The sequence below is a fragment of the Lissotriton vulgaris genome, chromosome 1_1 (genome assembly GCF_964263255.1).
Source record: "Lissotriton vulgaris chromosome 1_1, aLisVul1.2, whole genome shotgun sequence".
NCBI classification, from domain to species: domain Eukaryota; kingdom Metazoa; phylum Chordata; class Amphibia; order Caudata; family Salamandridae; genus Lissotriton; species Lissotriton vulgaris.
This window is the reverse complement of record NC_141685.1, coordinates 1,688,718,351-1,688,741,129: the sequence shown is the minus strand read 5'-3', so window position 1 is coordinate 1,688,741,129 and position 22,779 is coordinate 1,688,718,351. Positions and strand designations below refer to the sequence as shown.

General features: G+C 44.3%; 1 protein-coding gene across 2 annotated transcripts in view; it reads left to right on the top strand.

Moving 5' to 3' along the window:
- Window positions 1–22,779, top strand: part of MKLN1 (muskelin 1) — an 808,470-nt gene that overhangs the window by 354,053 nt on the left and 431,638 nt on the right. For both annotated transcript variants that reach the window (XM_086918927.1, XM_086918926.1), the window contains exon 9: window positions 196–308. In XM_086918927.1, the coding sequence (XP_086775053.1) occupies window positions 196–308 (113 nt within the window). The remainder of the gene's footprint in view (window positions 1–195; window positions 309–22,779) is intronic.

Below are 22,779 nucleotides of genomic sequence, written 5' to 3'. Positions count from 1 at the left end.
AATTCACATCAATGCAATTGTTCGCTTTAAAAAAGTTATAAAACATTAATAAAAATTAAAACAGTACGGTGAACAGTAGTATATCGTGCAAAAATACATGTAAAAGGAATTACAGTTGTTGCAGCATTATGTTTGTGTCTTAGACACTCTACAAAAGAATCCAAAGTAATTACTAATACATTTGTTGCTTCACAGAAACAGTCTATCTATTTGGTGGCTGGGATGGCACGCAAGACCTGGCAGATTTTTGGGCTTACAGTGTTCCAGATAACCAATGGACCTGCATATCCAGAGACACAGAAAAAGAGGCAAGTGGAAAATACCCCCTTCCTTCAGTCTACCTAAATGGATATACATTGTTTCCTTCATGAAGTTAAGTAGCTTTCTACATGGCATTTTGTCCCAGACCTTGTTAGATCCTCTTTCGGGGCTTTTGGTGAGGTGTGTCTGTCCGAGGAGGGTGGGAAAGATTATAGTCATTTGTATAAGTTGAGTCCTCGCCATAGCCTTATAAATGCACTTCATTCCCTTCTAACTGACTTGATTTAACAGCTTAGAGTGGAGCTGGTGATGATATGATTCTGGCTTGAGTGCATTTCTAATCGCTTGGTTTTCAGAGAAAGCAATATTTTTCTTGCCACAACGCTATGTAGTTGCCACAACGCTATGTAGTGGGGCAGAAGGTTATACTGAGGCAGCACCGTCTCTCAGTGATTCTTGCCAATGGATACAAACAGTTTTGAGCGTTTTCAGTTTTTCTGAAACCGGTTTCCATAAGTCCTAACATTTTGGACATAGACCATGCACACCCACTGCTTAGTAGTGTTCAGTGACTTTCCGCCCCAGTGTAACTGTTACACCTTTTTTCACTATATGAATTAGGGTGGTTTGAGCAAACACTTTTAGACAGCAGTCTATAAAAGTCAGCCTTACTCTGGATCTCAAGATGAGCACTTATTAACCTTTTTTTTAATTAATTTTTTTATTCACCACATGTTCTAATTTGGTTTGTTTTGATTCCCATACGCAATTGTCTGGCGATATATGTGCATTTGCAGGATATAGTCTTTGTTGTTGCCCTTGTAAAACCATTTTGAGCTTTTATAAAAGCGAACATATTGTACATTGTTGCTGTTGCTTAGTTGTGGAAGACATGGTAGTGTTTCATTGAGTGAGGAAGCTTAATACAATTTACAAGCTGAGATAAAATGTTTTTTATTTGTAGGTTCTGATGGCTCCACAAGTTAATAGACGATCAATAGACATGTGGATCCAGTGTCTTTTGGAAGGTTATTGACAATGGCTAAAATCACATTTCTTTATAAAAACCCCTGCTGTTTTCCAAAGTACACCAAAACAGTTTTGTTTTCACTCACTTCCATGATCACGCAGAAAATATTCCTTTGCCCTAATCTTTTCGAATTTGGGTAGTCTAGTTTATTTTGTCTGGCTATTGTCTTTTGGCTATAACGTGGATCATTCACATAATTTTGAGCCAGTCATAATGTTGAACGCAGTGTGTCCCTTTATTAGGAGCAAATGGAATTAGGCGAGGAGCGGTGCCCAACGTTTCTATTTTAATGCTTAGGGCTCTGTTCTGGACTTTCTCAAAATGGAATATGCTGACCTGTATTTAGAGGGCTTTGTAATCGAGGAGCCAAAGCACAATGCCTGCCCATTGAGGCGGATTTTTTTTAATAATACTAGTAGAATGTGGATTTTATTTCTTACCAATACCATGTGGATGTTTTGCTTTTCCAGAAACAGCTCAGAGTTGAACCAAACATCCGGAATTTTGGCACCCAGGTTAATGGTCTTGCTCCCAAAGTTCTTGACCACTGGAATATTGGATTCAACAGAGAATAATGGTCCTTGGTCAACATTTCAGTCATGGCTCGTAATGAGTTAGCGTTCTCCTTCTCATCTAAAACTAATTGTCTCTTTTGCATTCCTGGACAAACTCTTCAACACTTTGCATACTTGTCTTGGTTGCATATGATCTGTATACATCTTCTAGTCTGATGACCAGACTCATCAGCAACTCCATACATCAGTTCCATCTGTACTATCTGCATTTCAGTAAGGTGCTTAAAACTCACCTGATTGCTCAAGTTTTCTCTTCTCAGTAATTTCCTGGTGCCCCTCTCATTCTGCTACCGCCCTATCCCCTCAGCGCCAGGAAGCCGCTCGGCAACAGTGCGCTTTATAAATACTTTCAACTTTCCATTGATCTAAAATAGCGATAGTCCAGTGATTTCTTTTGTTCTTTGTCTTCTTTATCTTATATGTATAGCAACACCACTGCTAAATGTAAGGCCTCTGCGACGATGAGGTAACACCAAGCATAGAGAAACAGCAAGCAGGTATCAGAAAACTAGTCAAAGATCAATCTCTATGCTTTCTGATATTCGCAAAAATGGTATTGTAAGTGTAAACATTGTGCTGGTCGGAGAGTGTTAACAATATAAAGGTGCTTTATGTGTTTGGAATTTCTCAGTGGACCATTTTACATATTGACAAGACAAGTAAGAGATGCTTGTGGATGGTGGACATTGAGAGTCCGGTCAGGAAAAAGAAGTTAGCCGTCTTCTAGCTGTGTTACTGCAGCTTCCTTCTCTAATTGATGAAGCAAAAGTGGGTGGTCATCTATATCTAAAGACTGAGTAAATCTATGGGTTCTGGTAGCAATGATCTGTCCCAAAGAAGTGATCTTGTATGTCCTGGGATTTCAGCAAAAACCTGACTTACTGTTGTCAAAGCAGCCTGTGATGTTTTACAAAGATTTGACTCTGATGACACAGAACTTCATCTTTCACCTTCCACAAAAGAAAAGTATGATCACCCTTGATGATAACTTGCAGACTCGGTAAGAGAAACAGTAGCTTTCTTTAAAGGTGGGATGATTACTGGCTGCTTATGGTATTTAGGTACCACCAGTGTTAACAAAGATAGCTTTGGTAATCATTGTTACTTTTGAAATTTCAGTTTCAGCCACTGCCTGTAATATTGGTGCACTTAAATGCAGAGTTGTAGCTTCAGGACGGGGTGTTTGGAGTGAGACCCCCCCTGCTCCCCCCTCTCTCCCCTCCCCCCAAAATAAATGCATTCTCAGCTTGGTAGTTGAGTTTGGGGGACCTTGAGTCGGCCCTGTTTCCGGGTATGTTATGTTTGTGTTGGTTTTGCTAATTGTTCTCATTGCACAAACAGAATTTAATATTCATTTTTAGGTCTCGGCCTGCCTAGGCTGCGCTTGCGCAGTCTCGCTGGCGAGATTTTATGATTTTAGGTGACTTTCACTAGCGGGCTTTAAGCCCTGCCACTCTTTTCCATTGGCTGGCGTCACCGTTTAGGGCAAACGGTGACCAGCCATTGGAAAAGAGCATCCTCTGACGTACACTTTGCTCTTTGGAATCCGTCCCATTCGGACGGACTTCCCCAACTTACTGCTGGCGTAAAAGGTTTCTTATCTTCTTTATGGGTCCAAACATATGGCCCCATAAAGAAGATAATAAACCTTTTACGCCAGCAGGAAGAGGACTGTGCATGCCTGGACTCCCTCCTGCTACGACGGCAGCGCACTAAGTTCAGGCAGAAGAGTACTCCCAGCAGTAAGTAGCGCTCTCCCTCTGTCTGCGCTGTCCCGGTGGTGCCAGCAGCCTTTGCCTTGCTAATTCTACCCAGCGTCTGCCTGCAGCATCTCCTGCCAGCCCCATTGCCCCCCCCCACCCCCAACTCCTATCGGCCGACCAACTTCACAGGAGGCACTCTCCACTAATGGGTCAGCCGCTGTCTGCGCCGTACCGGTGGCGCCAACAGCCTTTGCCTTGCTGATTCTGCCCAGCGTCTGCCTGCAGCTTCTCCTGCCAGCCCCATTGCCCCCCCACCACCATCGGCAGACCGACTTCCCGGGAGGCAGTCATGGCTCCGCTGCACCCCTGTTCATGTCCCATTTTGAACACAGGTTCTTGTGTACAGTCATCAATGTAGTACGGTTGTCAGTAGTGCCTACTGTTGAGTCTTCATACCATAACGCTAGAGGTGACTCGTACAAGCGCCATTCAAACATGGCGCACGATGCGGGCACCTATCCTCCGTCCTCTTTGAATGTCCATGACACTTTAAAACCTCCCGGGGCACGAGTTTCTGTTTGTTTTAAGATCTTCCACGGTGTGAGTCAGGCGCGGGACATTGTTGTGGTTTGAGGTAAGAAGGTTGTTATTACCTTGTATTCGGGGCATCTAAGAGTTACTATGCGCACGTTTGGGCTAACAAAGGGTTTTTATGTGCCGTTTTACAGTTAATACTAGTACGGATACCATTTTCATTTGGTGACAACACTTTAAGATCTTTGTTAACTATATGGATTTAGCACTTTTATAGTGTCACTGCACGAAGCATTTTGAACGGCGATTTCTGGGGTTGAACATCGCTCTCCACATTGTTGTTGACTGGTAAGTGAGACTAGCTAGTATTTATCAGCATTCATTAACAGTGCGCTTTCATGAGGTTTGGATAGAGTGAGACATAATTTTCCATTTTTACAACACATAAGGGGAAGTTCTGTGGTTGCCAAAAGCTGTCAAATATCGGTGTTCAGCCATTCTGTAAGTGGCAGTTTCTCTTCTTTGACAAGTTGTGGTGATGGGTTGAATTGCTTTTGTCACACCAGGGTACTATGAGTAAGCTTATATACTGTTTGTACGGATTTGCACTAAAGCATGTCGCTACATAGTGTTCTAGAGTTGAGGCTTTCCTCTTTATTTTCACTCTTTGGTTCTGTCCGTTTTGGGTTCTTTCTTTGCACATTTTGACATGCCAGGATTCATTGGGGAGCATGATTGCCATATCTACGCGTTCCTTGAGTGCTTCAGTCGCACCCCTGTATGTTTGTTTGCTATATCATTTCATTGAAGGTAATTGCAAATCTTACGTTTTTCGGCTGGATCAATGCATTTGCCAATGATTCTGAATATGAAGAGGTCGTCAGATTTATCTTTAATATTTGGCATAAGTAGAAGGGATTAGACATCAATCTTAGACCGTACTGCAAAGGGAAGGGTGAACTGACAATTGAAGATGTCATTATAAGAAATAACATGCTTGTGGCTTCCATTTTGTTGAGACCACATCTTATTGCTCTGGACCACAAAGAGCATGTAGGTATGGCTCATATCAAAAGGGAATTAATAATGGACTTTTGATGGCCAGCTATGGGCTGTGGTGTTGACATCTACCTACAAGAGTGCCAGTTGATTAAGTTAAAGCCATTTGCTTTGCTATAGAATACCATTAGCAAAGCAAATGGCTTTAACTTAAAGGTGAGACCTATTGCATTTTAATGCTTGTTTTAATTAGGAACTTAAATATACTTAATAACAGGTTTACCCAAAAAAAGAAGTAAACTGCACCTATAGAAGTACTCCTTGGATGGGTGCACATTTACAAATTTTTGGAATTCACAAACATTGGCTGCACCAGTCTCGGGTTTCCAAGCATACTACTCGCAATCAAACATCCAAAGGTAATGGGATGAAACAGAAGCCCACCTAATGCACGTCAGTAGTAATCCTGTTCCTCATGGGAACAGTCCATCCTTGACTGTCATTTTACCCATCCACCCGGTTGCCCACCACTTTAGTTAGTAAATTTGAGATTCACACCCTCGAATCTTGCAGACTGATCTTGTTTAAGTCGTTCAGTTGGGCAGAGGGGTGACCTAACATGACAAGCTGTAGTTCTTGTTTTATTGACCTCTTCGATCCAGCATTTCTTGGCACAGCAGCTTCTGTGCCATGGTTTAAAATCTGCAGAAAAGGACCAAATGTCATTCCTGAATGCCTGAAGTTGAGTCTATAAAAGAAATGGATGAGGGGTGACTTGCTCCTCTGCAAGCTGATTTGACTTGTAAGCGGCTTTAATTGTGAGCATTGTAAGTGATATGCCGCTATGCGTTTATTGTTTAAAGTATGGTTAGTGAAGAATTCTTCACATATAGGGAGAGAAAAGCCTACATTACATGCTGTGAGCATTCTTTTTCACTGGCAATTAGACGGTTTACCACCTTTCTGGCTCCCTGTATTTTTCCACTAGTGCTCACTTTCTGGGAACTCTTTTTTTCTTTTTCGTTAGGCATTGCAGGAGACTACATGTGTTTTCAGTTGTCTCTTGTATGCTAGTTCACAGCAGTACACTTGTTGTGAACTTTCTGCTTCACTGATTCTACTTATCCCTTCCACTGCCAGATGTCTGAGGCACGATCTTGTTTAGTTTGGTCAGTGCTCCTTACTAATAGCTCAACCTAAACAATCCTCTTCCTCAGTTTCACGCCCATGCCATTAGTGCTAGAAGTAGGAGATTCTGGGGTGCTGAATCCTCCCCTAAATAACAATGCTGGAATTCAGAAGGGAATGCGCGATAAACAGGCATTTAATTTTTGTTTGTATCTTGTCACATTTGCCATTCAAAGGAAGAGGTCAAATGTTTGGCTCTGTATTTAAGAGGGAGCTTGATGTTTACTTTTCTTCCTTCAGATAATTTATGTGATAATCTTGCTGGGTACTGAATTGAAAGGCTGTATGATGTTATTTTTTTCTAAATAATGGTCCTGAGCACCTTTGCTTTTTAATTTGAGCCTATTTTTCCTCATTGAACTCTACATATACGACTTGAGAGAGTTGCTAACTGTCATTTGTGATAGCATTTGACACTACTTGATTGTACACTTTTTCCCTTGTCTAATTTGACCAATCGCTGGACCCATGACTTAACTTTGACTAAACTTTTCTGATAACATGTGAATTACAGTTTCATAAATATATACGTGTTTGACATATACATAGACATCCTAAGATGGCTATGGCTTTTTACTTTTAGTTGCATGATATTTAGTAAACTGAATATAAATAGTGCATTCAAGATGGCATTGATTATTCTTGCTGAAAATACAAGAGGAAGAAGGAGCACTCTCCGAGAATGGCACATGTTTGGATGTGAGTTGACTGTTAAGTAATTTCACCTCACTTGTGCTTTTGTGGTTCCATTTTGTAGGTCTTGCCTAAGGAGCGCGCATGCGCTGAATAGGAGACCTTTAGCCGTTGTTCAGCTCTTTTTCAAAGTACATACTGGTGCTTGTGGTGGCTTACGCCCTGCGGGAGTGCGCAACGGTGCACGACAAGCACGAGTATATGCTTTGAAAAAGAGCATACTGCGCATACAGGCTTATTCATATGCACTGCACTAATTTTGTTTGTGCTCTTGTAGGCTGCTTGTTGTATATTAGAAGTTGCATTTTCCCTAAAAACGCCCCCATGATCTCTAACCCGGAGTGCTGGTTCTGCTTCGAGCATGTGACTTTTCATTCTGGCTTGCCCAAAGTAAGGATTGCTAAGAGACACCAAACGTTGCTTTACGTCTCATAAAAAATGTTGCTTCTTAGTATGGCAGTGACTAACTTCCTTCCCCCAGGTGCCTTCTGCACTGTTATATTTTTAGATCCGATTTTGATGGTCTACTTTACCCGCCTCTCACCAAACAAGAAACGCATAAGAGGCTTCCGGGTCAGTAATGAGATGTTCGTATGACCCGACGAACTCCAATTTTTACCTCGATGCGTGGTGCATCACCCATTCTACCCGTCGTACGTAGAAGTGCTGTCACATATACAAGCTGGCCACCTCGTGACCCAAACAGGAAGTAGGAGAATGTCATAGTGTCATATTTTGGTATTGATCCTGACATTCTGTTTCGCTTGACATTGCCGCAAATATTTACCTTTTGTTTTTATATACTTTTAGCTAGAATATGCCAACCAGTTTGACAATATAGCTTTTTTCATTAGAGCGCGCTTTCACAATCAAGAAGTTGCCTTTTGTAATAATGTTTATTGGGGTAAATAAGCCATACGTTTCTTGGCGTGTAGCAGAACGTTTGTTAATATACAAGTCCCACTGATTGCCTTTCGTGCTCAGCTCGGGTCATATTTTTCATTGAAGTCCGTTACACTATCCACGCTTGGTTTCTATTGTTTAGGTGACTGGCTAGGGCTATTGTTATTCATGTACATATGACTCTAGTTCGCCACAAACCTGCAAGCCAAGCTTTACCTGGGATATCCTTTTGCTGCCGCCGCCGAGAGTCATTCTCATTTTTCCTGGGGTCATCTGGAGGAGCCGCCACCGCCGAGAGTCGCCGGCGCCATTCCCGGGAGTACGGACACCGGGTGAATGGCGAACTACGCCTCCCGGCATCCTCTGCGGCGCGTACGCCGCTTACGCGGCCAGGAGGAGCCCAAAAGGGCGGTCGGGCTCCCATGGCGCTGGACGCGCGCGGGCGTGCACGGGCTAAGGGCAGGCCTGTCCGTGCCCGTCACAGGCCGGAAGAGGCCGGGCTGGGCCACCCCCCTTGAGTTTGCGGTCGAAGCTCATTACAATCACCACAGGGAAAGATAAGGGGAAGAAGCTCTGCAGACTGGCTTGTAAACTTCACTTAGTTGCCCTGCATCCAAGCACCCAGTGCCAGAAGGACGGTTCCCACATTACAAGGACAGAGGACTTCACAGAGACTCACGGACAGATCAATACTTGAACTCTATAAGCTATCAAGGTACTGACTATAGTTGTTGTCCCCTCGAATCAACTTCATCTGTGCCCTGCATAATATAAGTCTGAAACAAGCCTTGTCTTCATAACCCCTAAAATGAGCAAGGGTAAGATTACATCCTCCGGGGCAGGGGGTGGAGTGAAGGGGACCCTTGATGCTTTCTTACACAAGCGGAGTCGCTGTTAACACACGAAATCCAGCTGACAGAGAAGAGACTATCACTGGACACAATTTTAGCACACAAGAGATCCTCTATAGGAATTATAGCCACATGTAAATCGCCCAACGTCGGGATTCTTTCAGGTCAGTCAAACCTTACCACCACTAACAGCACTAAGGCTCAAGTTTATGTCAATTCTTTAGCACAAAGGGTGGGTTTGTCAGTACAACCTAGCGACCTGTCAATTACTGATTTAAGTCAATCGCAGACCTCCATAGAAGAAACGGAGGGGCATCTCGACCAAATATCTGTGCCACCTGAGGCGGTTGGGTTGGGGGAAGACGAGCCCGCATTAATGATAGATCCCATCTGGTGTAGGAATAACGCAAAGGGTAAACAGGGAGGTGGTCACACGATCTAAAAAGACCCTATTAGCCACAAGCGCCGCACCTACGGCCTCGTCTTCAGCAGACACTATGGCCCCAGGTAATCGAACTAGGGGGGAGGGGGGCAGCATATGTTGAGACCCAAACCCATCAGAGAGGTTTGGGAAAAACAAATAGGGCCGAAGAAGTAGGGGGGATATTGTGAACTCACAGTGTCAAAATTGTGTGATGGCGGAATTGACCCGGGGAGTGGAAAACGCACTATGGTCAAAGTTGGAATTATTGCTAATTACCCATCTGGGACCCCTGCATGAGAAAATAAACACGATAGAAGGGAAACTCTGTAGGCTACTTGAACAGGATTGAGGTCTGCCGATAACACATGGGCCCAGATCAGGCAGAGGGTGGGTCATGTATTAAAATGCTGCCCTTGGGTTTTTTCTATAGGGATAAGATGTGTGCTAAAAACCAAGATGACTATAAATGGAATTTAGCTGGATCAGAATGGGAGGACCGGATAGTTCCGCTAACCAACCGGTATGCACCGCTTTCCAGCGCTTCGGCACTGAATGAAATAGATTGACTGACCCGTGGGCTGGTACCTAAGATTGGAGTTACACAGGAGGGTTTGCCCCATATCGGAGACCAAGGAGGGACATGCATGACAAAGCAGTGTGATCTCACCCCTTCGGCCGGACAAGGGGAGCACATGGGGAAGGGTATTGCAGGAACTTCACGAAAACTGGACACGTCCCCAAGACTGCACTCATGTCCCATACCGGAAAAGACAGGTAGCCTAATAACCAGAGATATTAGAATAGTCTCCTGGAATATAGATGGTTTATCTGCTAAAATACCAAACCAGGAGTGGCTAGGCTACATAAGAAAAGTTCACATCATTTGCCTACAGGAAACTTGGGAGGCAAATAGTAGTGCTCCTCACTTAGAAGGATATAAAATGTTATTTGTACCTGCATGTAAGGCAGCCTCGGGTCGAGCCAAGAGTGGCTTGATCACCTACAAGGGAGCTGTGAGGATATGGGCTGGGACTCTGAGTTTATGCAAGGGATCAGGTATCATAATAAGGACTTAAAATTAATTTGTATTAATTTCTATAATGCAATCATGGTGGGACAGACCTTCTTAAGATTGACCAAACTGGAATACCGCTTGGCAGGTATAAAAGAGCAAGGGGCAAAATGAGCTCTCAGCTGGTTTTAGTGGGCAATTTCAATTGCCACCCGTGCCCCTTCCTAAAATTTAGCAGGGGGGAATGGGCTTTTTGCCCACTGGCAGAGGGTTGGCATTTGGAACACTCAAGGGAGGGAAGGAAGTTAAGTAAGGCCCTGGGCACACATGCCCTTACATATACTACGGATTTGATCGGAGGGGGGAAGAATAGTATGGTTAACTCAACTTTTAAAGGCAGGGGAAGGGACACTGTTATTGATTTTATTTTTGTTATCAACACGTTAAAATGTTGGATTACAAATTTTAACATAGAGGCCAGTATTTTTAGTGATCATAATCCCCTGGTCTTGTCCATTAGGGACCCAAATCCGATCAACCATTCTTGCCAAAGGGAGATCGGTGGCCTAATTCAAGCCACCGATCAGGGCAGGAGACTAAGATGGGTTAATATAGATGGCGAAGCCTTTTACAGAACGCTTCTGGCGCAGAGGGAAAACCAGCTCTGGAAATGCCTAGACCCAGCAGTGGAGGGGACAGATTTGATTAAAGCTTTTGAGGGCGTCGCTCATCAAATTGATGGCTTGCTTAGGAGCAAAAAGATGACACAGGACCCTGATTCCCCCAAGTGGTTCGATCCTCAATGCTCTACGGCCCTGAGGGAACTGAAGTTAGCCATAATAACTGTCCCAAAGGACAAGACGAAGGTGTCCTGTTGCAGGGCACGGTATAAAAAGGCTCTAAAACGCTGCAAAATTTCACTGCAGAATCAGGCATGGGAGAACTTAAGAGAAGCGGCAGAGCGTAAGGACTCGACCGCTTTCTGGAAAGTAATTAATGATCCCTGTTTCCAGGATTCAAACAAATCTAAGTTAGCATGTCACATCCTACCAGAATCCTGGGTTGAGCATTTTAAAGGCCTTTATAATTATGGTAGCATTGACGATCCAATTGAAGTAGAGGTAGGAAATGCAAGTACAACCCAGATAATTTTCTCTCTAGGAGAGACAAAGGCGGGCATAGAGGGGCTGACATGTAACAAGGCCCCAGGTCCTGACGGTATCCCTCCAGACCTCCTTAGGAGCCAGGTAGAACTCTGGGCTTCCATACTAACCAGAGTAATAAATACAGCAGTGTAGTCAGGGATGCCAATGTCGTGGTCCACTGTTATAATAGTCCCCATTTTTAAAAAGGGTAACAAGAGTAACCCACAATGCTATCGGCCCATCTTACTTATAGATGTAACAGTGAAAGTCCTGGGTAGAGCCATTCTTAACCATTTAACCCATTCACTGCGGCGGCTATTCCGCCGCAGTGCTAAGGGGGGAGGGCGGCCGAGCGGCGGGCGCATGCTGGTGACGGAACCACTCCGTCACCAGCGTCGGTTGCGCTGTGCTCATGACGGAACGGTTCCGTCACGGCCCCGCCCGCTCAATAGAACGCGCCGCGCAGGCGCGGCGGCCGGGCCATGACGGAACCGCTCCGTCATCAGCACAGCCCGACCGCGGCTGATGACGGAGCGGTTCCGTCATCAGCAGGGGAGGGGTTAGTGGACTGGGCGGATGAACACGGCATTATTACTGACACCCAGTATGGGTTTAGGAATGGCCGCTCCACCTCTGACCAATGCCTCAATCTATATCTCCTGGTAGCCAAGTACACTGTGGCAATTGAGGGGACGGTGTACCTGGCTTTCATGGATCTGACTGCAGCTTTTGACCGGGTTAACCGAAGGAAATTCTGGGACTATTGAGGGCTCTTGGAGTTGACCCAGGACTGACAAATATCTTAAGAGTTCTGCATCAGAATACTTCTGCCTATGTCCGATTCAATGAGGAGGGAAACACCACTGATCCCTTCCCATGTTCTAGGGGAGTGGGGCAGGGTTGTATCCTTGGGCCGTTTCTATTTACTTTATATATAAATGGTTTAGATCAAGCTCTCGGAGACCTAGGGGTGGATTGCCCACGGATAGGTAAGAGAGGTATTCCCGTCTTGCTTTACGAGGACGATGCGGTGCTACTGGCACGCACCGCGCGGGGACTCCAGTGTCTCATAGATGGCTTTGTCTGTTTTATGGAGAACCTAGACCTGTCACCTAACCTTACGAAATCATACATTATGGAAATGGGGAAAACACCCAATAAGAAATCTAATTACACGATTGGTACCCACAGTCTGGAAAAGGTGCAGGCATTCACATATTTAGGGATTTTATTTGATAGTCGCCTTAGCTTTAAAGCACTGGCCAACGAGTAATGCAGCACACTAATTAGCTCTGTGGGGGCAATCATGAATTTTGCAAAAAGGTTAGGTCGTTGGTCACCGAATCAAATATTGAATCTGTATAGCTCTATATGCTGTGCCAAATTCCTTTATGGGAGTGAGGTATGGGGCTTTATAGACACACAGAAGCTCCAAACTGAAGAAAATAAATACTTGAGAAGGGTCTTGAAGATACCTCAGAGCATACCTTCCCATATCATTCACGAGGAGCTGGGCCTCACCTACATTATTGATAGGCTCCGACTTAAACCCCTCACATGCTGGATTAAAATATGGACAAACCCAGAAGCCTCTTTAAGCAGGCAGATAATAACGGACTGTATCGCCTGGGATCGGGGTCGAAGTATCCCCTGGCTCAAATATGTGAGGGAAACCCTGACGGGCCTGGGATATGTTGAATACTTCGACGACCCTACCAAACTAACGTCTCTGGGCAAGGGTATAATTAAGATGGAATTTTTAAAGTGAGTGGCATCTGCAAGGGAAGACAGGGAGCTGATAAAACCATCAGTGAGAGCTCACCTGCTAACCAAATCATGTTTGGGCATGGAACTGTATCTGTCCTATATCCAAACGCACAGGATAGATTCCTCATGACCCGATTTAGGTTGAACTTGCTACACCACATTCTATCAGTACCCATAGGGTACACAGCAGTATTAGAGATGAAAGGTCCTTGCGGCTGCGACCAACGGTCTCCGCAGGTCGCGCTTCATTTTCTTTTATTATGCCCTTTTTATGCCTATCCTAGGAAATTCTTTTTTTTAAGTATTTTAAAGAAAACTAGGTTTAAACAGGCAAAGGTGGCCCTATTGTTCTTGAAACTGTCCATAGAGCCCCTTACACTTTTTTGCACTGTAAATGTTTTAAGATCTGCTGCAAGACTTAGAAATACCAGAGGTGAGGGCTAAATGTCCACATTTTTAATATTTGCAGACTGGGATTAGAGTGGATACTCTAGTAGTAGATATGATTTACTGTCTGGTGCCCCACCCAGTCCTAATTTAAATGTAACCTGTTCTTTTTTTAATTTCTTGTTGTCCCAATCTAGTCCAGTACCTTATATGCCAGTTTCTCATGATGATTCTTGTGATGATATAGTCCCATCCCTTAAATCGATTGTATATAGATATGTATCATGGTTTTAAATTGGTTGTGATGTTTTTATTAATATTGTACTTTTTATGGTATTGTTTCATACCGAATAAAGTAATTTGATGATGACTCTAGTATACGTTTATAAAGATACATATCCGTTTTACGAGACTATTTTATTAATCTTCAGTTCTGTGTGGCTCAGCTGTGTTTTTGACCTCCGTAACCCTAGTTTTAATCAGTTTCTATCCAATAGCCCAAAGCCACATCCTTTATAGCACAATTTAGAAAGTGTTAATGCTGATGGTTAAAAAGACAGTGTATGGGGGAAGGGCAGTACTTAATTGCGCGGTTTCAGTCAATCTGACACAATCCAACAATTGCGTTTAGTAACTAGCATTTGCATAGCCAATAGGTCTCGCCTTTGGGACCTTATAAGTGTTTAGCCATGCAGCAGTTAATGTTTTTGCAGGATATTGTGCTGCATAACTAAATACTTATAAAGTCCCAAAGGCGAGACCTATTGGCTATGCCAATTCTTGTTAAACAAGGGCGTATCGACTGAGACATGCTTACTCGCATTAGCTTTTCCATGGTACCGCTCAGAATGTCGGTGAACGCTTTGCTGCTAGTTTGCTAGTAGTGTTCGTTCATAAAAACGGAGAACTCAAGTGCATTAACTGCCTTTGGGGGCTTTACTTTAAATTTACATTGAAGGCCAATTGAATTTACACATATCGATGCGTTCCTGCACGGGCCTTTTTTTATCGGCACAATTCATCAGCTAATGCGTGGCAGTGACGTCTGGCTTAGCAGCTTCTGCGTCTGACTTTGGAGACAACATCTAACTTTGCTTGGCTTGTCTTGTGTGACATAACACCCATTATAGTAAACTAGGCTACTTATGAACGCAATGCCATGGTATTGGCATGCTGCTCTAATTCCTTGAGTAGATTTAGCACTTACTTGCATCATGCCATTTTTTACCGTTTACAGTGATTTGACCTGTGGGATGCTGGTGATATTAGCATTATTTATTTTTGAGTATTGTTTTTAACCTCTTTATTGGTATGACTGTGTGTGTTTTATGCCATTTCAAGACTGCTCGGTCTTAGCGTTCACAGCTTTACACTGTTAAGATCCTCGTTTTCAGATACTTTTAATCTCGTACATTTTTGTGTTTACCCACGTAGGACCCTCCACTCGGTATGAGGTCCGCGTGTTGTGTTGAATTAATTTAATGAGCACCTCATAAGGGATCCAGAATAATATTATGCCTCATTTCAGGTTTTTATTTTTACATACTCAATATATTATATTTTGTCTTCCATGGACTGGCACCGAGAGATGAGCACAAACATTTGAGTTAGCTGCATGTATGGTGTTTTACATTCTTGACGTTGGTGTTGTATTCACTTTCAAATACTGCTATTTTAATGTGATTTCATCAGTCCTATAATGCTTCTAGTCGTTTGTATGCGTCACTTGTGACCTGTGACTCACGGAACTGTGGTGTGCTTGCATGCGTCTTCCCCTTTGGTGAGAATGCGTCACGTTGGACTTCTTAGTTTATGAATTTATTTAACAAAGCTTTGGACTACGCACCAAATGGTGGGTGATGGTATGATAACATAGACTGTATTATAGTTTCTATTTTTAGATCGAGCTGGTGTAAGCAGTGCGAAGCACTGCGTCCAGCGAAGCATCTTTTGTTACTCACTTCCTGAGAATGTGAGACAGGGGGTGGGCACGCGCAAGCCCTCTGCGTTTTCACCTCGTGGGCGCGTACGCCCAGCCCGGCGCCGTGCACATCTCCTGTCCCACACCACAGTAAGTCAGCCTCTCGCCTCACTCAATCGTGCGCACGCACACACAGCCACACTCACTGTTGCACACACACACACATGCACACACACACATACATGCATGCACACACACGCACACATACACACTGCATACACACACGTGCACACACACACACACGCACCCCCCTACCACTAAGCCCCACCTGCCCCACTCACCGGGCTACAGGCTCCGTCACGCGGGGTTTCCCTCACTTGCATCGGCAGCCTCTGCTCCTCCTACGTGCCTACAGCATTTCACAGCCTCCCCTTGGGCAGGACTTCTGCCTTCTGCCCTTCTCGTCCAGTCACTTTGTGGGCGCGGGATTCCCACAGAAGGCGGAAGACCCGCCACAGGGGAGGCTGTGAAATGCTGTAGGAGGCATACGAGTGCTGGAGTCTCTGGGATAACAAATCGGGCGCTCCCGCTTTACATCCCCTGTGTGCCAAGTCCTCTTGTTGTACATTCTGGCCTACCCTGAGTGTCTTCTGTCTTGCAATGCATATCTTTAGATCACTGGTGATGCTTCATTTGTTTTCTGTTGCTCCCCAACCGGGTGTTACACTTTGCTAGAATTAAGGGAGGATCAAAGGTGTATCAGCACCCATGGTAGCTGGTAACTAATTCCCCATCGTCATGCTATGGGATTTTTTGACCTGTGAGATGTAGAGGCACATCACTTTTTACATGAAACTTGGGGAAGGTGTCTACTGATCTTGTTTTAATTTGTCTCTCCCCACACTCCCTTCAATTTCGTTGTTTATTTTTAGATAATTAAATAATGCAGTCTAGGCCGAGGCTCCAACCCTGTTCTCCAGCACCAAAGTCATCAGCGTGAGCAGTCTGCCATTTGTATTGCGTCATGTTACATGGCTGTGTATCTTGGTTTTTACATCTCGCCAAGCTCACGCTGTCTGCACGGGCCAGTCGCTCTCTGATTGGTTGGCAACTACCAAATAAGGTTTCTGATTGGTGAACCTTGTCAACCAATCAGAGAGCCAACTGGCGCGTGTCAACTCGATGTCCAGAGGGCGTGTTAATGTGCAGCCTTGTTTTTAAAGCCCACCATTACACAACTTTACTAGAACGGCGGTCGCGCTCCTTTATTTATAGCGGCTTGTCGTGTTTTCAGTATCATCGTTTTTTTGTTCACCCAGGCCACACTTTTACTTTATTGGCAGCCGCACCCCTTTCTTTCTAGTGGCTCGCCGTATTTACATTAACTAAGTGTTTTTTTTTTAAAGCACAAGCATTCTGACTTTCACTTTAATGGAAGACATTAATGGCGGGCACGCCCCATAGAGCACCTTGCTAAAATGATTGGGACTAAAAGGAAGTGGCTTGCTAATACGCATGTGCGCTCTGGGGCACATGCGCAGTATTGATGCTGGGCATTAATGGGGAGCTTCAAGTTATGGATCAGCAGCTGCAGGGGTAGAATGGAGCAGCCTTCCCCTGAGGCAGCACAGCCAGCACTCCCTGAGCGAGGCTTAGTGAGTTCCCAGATACCTCATCAGCACTCCCTCCCACTGCAGATATGGGACAAGCCACTAGTCACAAAAAGTTGATTTACCTACAGCCCACCTTGAGGGACATCTGCAGTGGCGACAGATTGGTGGCCAGGCCCTGAATACTTTTCTGATCAACGTGTTTCCGGCAGGTATGTTTTTTCCCCAACGAGAGATATGTGTTTGAACATGCTTGTGTACCATGTCTGGGCGAATATTTGTTTTTCATTTGGCTCGGCATTTTTGTGTTAAAAAGACAACAGCAGCTGATGACTTTATTTTCTTAAAGGAAAAGTACAGTGAGCTGGGCACAGCGATACCAGCTTAGCAAAACAGGAAACATTATTTCTAGGCCAGAACTTAAATAAAGCATTTAACAGTTCAGCCAACCTACAACACCTACAGTTCATGTCCAAGTCATCATTTGTAAGACGCTATCTTTAAACATGATAATCACAGCTTTACTCCACAAACATACAACTTTCACTAAGTTGCTCTTGAGTACATTTCTTAAACTCGTGAGCTTTTCTGCACTCTTTCCACAGTATCCCTACTCATCTCATACTTACTCCTTTCTGTATCCTTCACTCCCAGCGTTTGTACTCTGCCTTTTCTCCCTTTCTCTGGCACTCTTTCTCTCTCCTTCACACTTCCACTTCCTTCTGTCTTTTCTTTCTCTCATGCGTTTCCCACTCATTGTTCCTGCGATGTCTTTAACACTCTGTCTTCCTTTTTTCACAACTCTTCTTTCATTCTCTCACTTTTTCGGACACGCACTAGCTCTCCGCCATAACCATTCTCCGAAGAGCTCAGCTCCTGTTTGCACATCAGCTTCTTTAAAGGAACGCTGCACATAAACAGGAAGCTTTTAAATTTGCTATTTAGGACATATTTAGGGGAATTCAAACATGAATCGTCTTTCAGCTCTTCACAACACCCTCATCCAGGGTGGGCAGCCATCAGCACAGTCCCACTGGTGCAGACTGGGTGAATTTCATTGTAAGAGGCACTTCAAGTATCTCCTTACATTTTGGTACATAAATCAAAGAGGTGCAACAGCCTGTAGGAAAGCGCAACTCACTGCTCCCTAACAGGTTTGCTGCATATCACATGTGGTCTTGAGCCACGCCATGGGAGCTCATCCACTCATTCAACCTTTGCATTATGGGAGTTGTAGTCCTATACTTACTTGAAAAAAGCATCATTACATTTAACAGGACGGAAACACCGAAAACATGGCTGTGTGCACACTCTGGTTCTCTCGGAAGAGCTATACTCCTGTTTGCACATCACCTTCTTTAAAGAAACAATGCACATAAACAGGAAATAATCGACTTTGTTCTTCAGGACAAATATGCCGGTTAAAAACATAAAATATGCCTTTTCAAACATTCACTCCCTCAAACACATGCTCTTCTCCTCTTCTTAGGGTGCCTTTTACATACAGAGAAATACCTCTTTAGGCATCTGTTGCCTGCTTTCCCCTTCTTCCTCACACACTTCTCCATCCCCGATCTCAATGTCAATAGCCACTACCATCAAAAACGACCTATCCCTTGTACTCTTCCTTTCTAGCTATTCTCTACAGCTCTCACCACTTTCTATTCATCATGCCACATATTTCTACTACACAAATACACTACACAACACAATTCCACACCACACAATTCCACACCACACAAATAAACGACTAACAATTCCAATACAACACACATAATTCCACTGTACACCACATACATCCACTACACTACAAAACTAAACACATAGGTAAAATACATTATCATTTACAATGCCAATAGATCTAACTCTAACAAATGCGAGACCTATTGCATTGCAAATGCTTGGTTTTGGTTTGTTTATTATTTTCAGCTCTGATAAAATCGGAGGCTAATTATTCATAAGCCGAAACAGGTGTTGGCTGTGTAAAGTGCATTACAGATGTATTCATGTTGATGTACAGAAACTAAAGTGTCAAGAAAAGAATTGGTGGATCGAGTTACAGACTATGGACACCTCACGACTTCGTTTTGGACGTTGAATTTTTCTTGAACTCGGAGTGCTCAGGACAATTGTTCCGTATTATTTTAACCCATGTGTTGTAGGTTATATTTGGGGCTGCCTGGTAGCCAACCCCTGTTCTTGAGCACCATTTATTTTTAACCTTTCTTTCATCTTCCCCCGAACTCGTTCAGTGAGTGTCCTGCTTTTGGCCTAACTACTGTATTCCTTCCATTTTTTTTTCTAGCACTCCATAAAATTTAAATGCCAGTAAGGGAACTGAACAATTATTTCAGATCATATTAAAATTCATGAAGCACATTTGTTTGTAATTCTGAAGTGTGGTGGTAACAAATAATTTAATAAGATGAAAACAAATCAGTACACAAGGTGATGATGATTTCCATAGTTTTGACAGTAAAACTGAGTTTGTGCAACATTAATGGTCATTTCAATAGAAAATGTGTTTTCTGTAATGGCAGTACACTACCAAACCATGCATACTCCACTCTGCGTCACTCCATTCTATTCGACTCTACGCAAATCTGGGCCTATCCACTCTACGACACTCTTCTCCACTTCCACATTGTGCCAATCTACTCTGCCATTCCACTCTATACCCCTCTACTCCACAACACTTTACTCCAATGTACGCCACTCCACTCTTACTATTCCAATCTATTCTACGATGCTATACTCCACTGTGACACTCTATGCCAGTCTACTTCACTCTATGCCACACTACATCACTCTACACCGCGACTCTCCACTCCGCTCCACAGCACTCCAAGCCACTTTACTCCACACCACTTTACTTCTCTCAGTGCCACTCCAATTTATGCCACTCTAATCCATTCTAACGCACTCCACTCCACAGTTCTCCCCTCTAACATTCTACAACACTTTAGTCTACGCCACTTAACCAAATTGCACTCATGACACTCCACACCTCTTTACTCCACTGTATGCCAGTCTACAACACTTTCCTCCTCTCAGTGCCACTCCTCTCTAGAACACTACTCTACGAAACTTCACCTTACGAAACTTTACTCTATGCCACTTCACTCTATGCCACTTCACTCTATGCCACTTCACTATATGCCACTTCACTCTATGCCACTTCACTCTAAGAAACTCTATTCTAGGCCACAACACTCTTCAGCCTCCACTCTGACCGTACTCAACACTATGACCCTCCACTGTATGATACTCTACTCCGAAACTCTAGCCCGCTCTATGCTACTCCACAACACTCTGTGCAGATCCATTCTTTGCCACTCCATGCCACTTTCATCTACTGTACGCCACTCCAATCCACACCACTTGTTTTTTTCTTCTTGACTTCACAACACACATCTCTACTCCACATAACTCTATGCCACTCCACCCTATGCTACTCCACAACACATAGCACTCTAGTCTGTGCCCCTCCACAACTCTCTACTCCACACTATGATGCTTCTTCTGTACTATACACCACAACTCTCTGTGCCACTCCACTCACCTCCATGCCACTGTATGCCACTCTACACTGCGTCTCCACTCAGCGCCACTCAAAACCGCTCCACTTTGCCACTCCACTGTAATCCACAACACTGTTATTCCACAATACAACTCCACTCTGCAACGCCATTCCATACGCCACTTTACTCTATGCTACTTCACTCTAAGACACTCTACTACACATGCTCTATCCATTAACACTGCTTCACTATACGACACTCCATGCCACTCCACTCTATGCCAATTAATCAACTCCATTCTCACTTTATGGCACTTTACACCTGCTCACTTTACTCCACTCCACTCTACACAACTACGCTCTAGAACACTCTTCTCCACTCTAATTTATATCACAACACTCTACTCCCTTTACGCCACTCCAAGCTGCTTTCATCACCTGTACACTACTCCACTCTACACCACTGGCCTCTTCTCCATTCCACATCACTCTTCTCCACATCACTCAATGCCACTCCACTCTACCTTCACAACATGCAGCACTCTACTCCATGACACTCTACTCCACGACAGTCTACTCCACTCTGTGGCACTGCACAACACTCAAATCTGCTACACTCTTTGCCACTCCACTGTACACTACTCCAGTCTATGCTACTCTGCTCTACGACTCTCTACACCACTATACTCAACTCTATAATCCTCCACTGTACGATACTCCACTCTATGACACTCCACTCAACAACTCTACTCAGTTCTATAATATTCCACAGCTCTCTGGGCATCTCCACTCCACTTTATGCCACTCCACTCGACGACTCCAGTCCAAAACTCCAGTCCACACCACTCTACGTCACTCAACGCTGCTCCACTTTATGCCATTCCGCGCCACTCTATGCCACTTCACTCTACAACACTACTCCACTCTCTGCAGCGCCACTCCACTTTACACCAGCAAATTCACTCTAAAATACTCTACTCCACACACACTTCCACAACGGTGCTCAACTGTACAACACTCCACTCTACTTCACTCTACACCACTCCATGCCATTCCACCCTATGCCTATCGACTAACTCCATGCCCCTCCACTATGCATTACTCTTCGTCTGTCTGCTCCTCTCTACTCCTCGCCACTCTGCTCATCTCTACGCCACTCTGCTCCTCTCTACTACACTCCTCTCTACTCCACTCCACTCCAACACTCTACTCTGATACTTCACTCCATTAAATTCTGTGCCACACCAGTCTAATCTACGTCACTCCACGACACTATATTCCACTCTGACATACAACTCTCTGCGATACTCCACCCTGTAAAGCAACTTTATGCCACTCTACGCCACTCCACTTTGCTCCATTCCCCTTCACTCTGCTTTACACCCCTTTACTCTGCCCCACCTCACTCTACACCACTGCACGGTACTCCACGCCAATTTGTACTACTCTATGCCACTCCACAGTACACCACCGTTCTACAACACTCTACTGTACGATACTCTACTCTAGGACACTCCACTCTTCGCTACTCTACTCTGACGCTGCTGTCTACTTCACTCTAATCCATGACATTCCACCCCACTCTGCTGCACTCCATTCTACTGCGCTCCGCTCTACTGCACACCAATCTACTCACTCTGCTCAACTACACTTTACTCCACTCTATGCCACTGTACGACATTCTACACCACTATACGCCACTCCACTTCACTCTACAACACTCTACACTGCTTCATTGTGACACTCTACTCCATTCTAGTCAACAACACTATACTCTACAACGCTCCATTCCACAATGCTCTACTCCACTCGAAATCACGCCACTGCACTCTACTACTACTGAAGTCTGGCATGATTTTGAACGTGGTCTTTAGGTAGGCTGGTGGCACTGCTTGTGTCCTGCAGATGAATAATACTGTGAACACTCCGAATACTCTTCTCACTCCCCCCTACACCTCCCCAGCACAGTTAAGGTTGGAGTTTGGTTTACACAAGCAGCAAATAGCACGTAAAGGTGCATATGCTAAATGCTGGCACAAAATAAAGAATGCTGAACCAGACTCCTTGAACGCCCACCTTTGGAAAGAGCAGGAGACAAACAAGGGATCCGCCGCAACGGTGTACCTTCAAGCAGCTATAAAATCCCTTGCACTGGAAGACCTTTGGCACTCGAGCTGTTCACACAAGTGCTTCAAGCGCCTTGTCAACAAGTCAGCAAAAATTCTTTCCATGGAAGAAGACAAAGCCGCACTAACT